Raw genomic sequence first — 1153 nt, forward strand, 5'->3', positions numbered from 1 at the left:
CGGCAGGGCCAGATACTGTCGCAGCCGCTATGTCTAGAGGAGGGGTAGTTTGTGTGACCTCCACGGGTTAGTTGGTGTCTCCACGGTGGTCGCAGCGACGGGGTTCGATGCCGGATCGTCTCTGGTTGTCGTGGCCTTCCAAGACTTGCTCTCAATGACACGATGCTCCCACGAATTGCACTCGCAGTACATCGTACCAGTATCAAAGCAACATTCGCAGTAACACGAGAGTTGAGCGACTTTAATCTGACCATCACCTTGGCCATACACAGCATGAAGTTTCATCGTGCCACCGATAGGACGTATGTTCTTGCATATGATTTCAAGGACATTGCAAGGACTCAATCGGATTTGGATACGAAGAGAAAGTTCATTTCACTGTCCAGCGATTGTTTCCATGCAAAGAAATCCCGCGGGCCTACGATGACTGCCACTTCCCTTTTGACTGCATCATCAGCGAGTCGTTTTACTGTTCCACCAAGCCCATCACAGGCTCCCTTCCCATGGCCTGCTTTGAAGTAATTCCACAAGGCCCTAGAAGCAAACAGATCCTGATGTTTCGCTACTATCTTGAAGATGGATTTGTTGCGATATTGTGAAGTCGGACTATAGACAGTATACAGTTGATGCTTCAGTTTCATAGCCAGTAACGAAATAAATATCTATAGCCAAAAGTGTCACGTACGATATCACAAATGTCACGTACGGTATCTACGTTCCGTCCGTCTGCGTTCGTATTTTATATGGACCACCACGTGTTTGCAAAGTCATAAGTAATCATTATTGCATTACGATGTATTTCGGGGCTTATATTTTTCAAACCTTGATTCTTTATGGGCTATATGCAGTGAACCATCAGTACATGCAGAAATATTCAATGAATCTCTAGCATACCTGATGTATTTAAGCATAAAATCGGGCCCGTCGATGTTGTATGTAAAATATTGATTCAGCCTGGAACGCAGATTGATGGATGTCGGATAACGTACGTGACAGTTTCGTACGTGATATTTGTAGTAAGAAGGGTTTGTAGTCATACATGTACTACATTTTATCATCCTTTCTCTGCTTGTGCCCTTGTACATCTCAGAAACTCCAAGCTAAACTATGTATTAATGCGCTCGAGTGTCTACTTTTGTAAGACGGGAGCGTT

General features: G+C 44.5%; 1 protein-coding gene across 1 annotated transcript in view; it reads left to right on the forward strand.

Annotated features, from left to right (window-relative positions):
• Positions 1-973: 973 nt before the first annotated feature.
• LOC121379123 (monocarboxylate transporter 12-like) overlaps positions 974-1153 on the forward strand; it is a 7261-nt gene continuing 7081 nt past the window's right edge. The window contains exon 1 of the mRNA XM_041507641.1: positions 974-985. Coding sequence (XP_041363575.1) covers positions 974-985 — 12 coding nt within the window. The remainder of the gene's footprint in view (positions 986-1153) is intronic.

The sequence above is a fragment of the Gigantopelta aegis genome, chromosome 1, assembly GCF_016097555.1.
Source record: "Gigantopelta aegis isolate Gae_Host chromosome 1, Gae_host_genome, whole genome shotgun sequence".
Classification (NCBI taxonomy): Eukaryota; Metazoa; Mollusca; class Gastropoda; order Neomphalida; family Peltospiridae; genus Gigantopelta; species Gigantopelta aegis.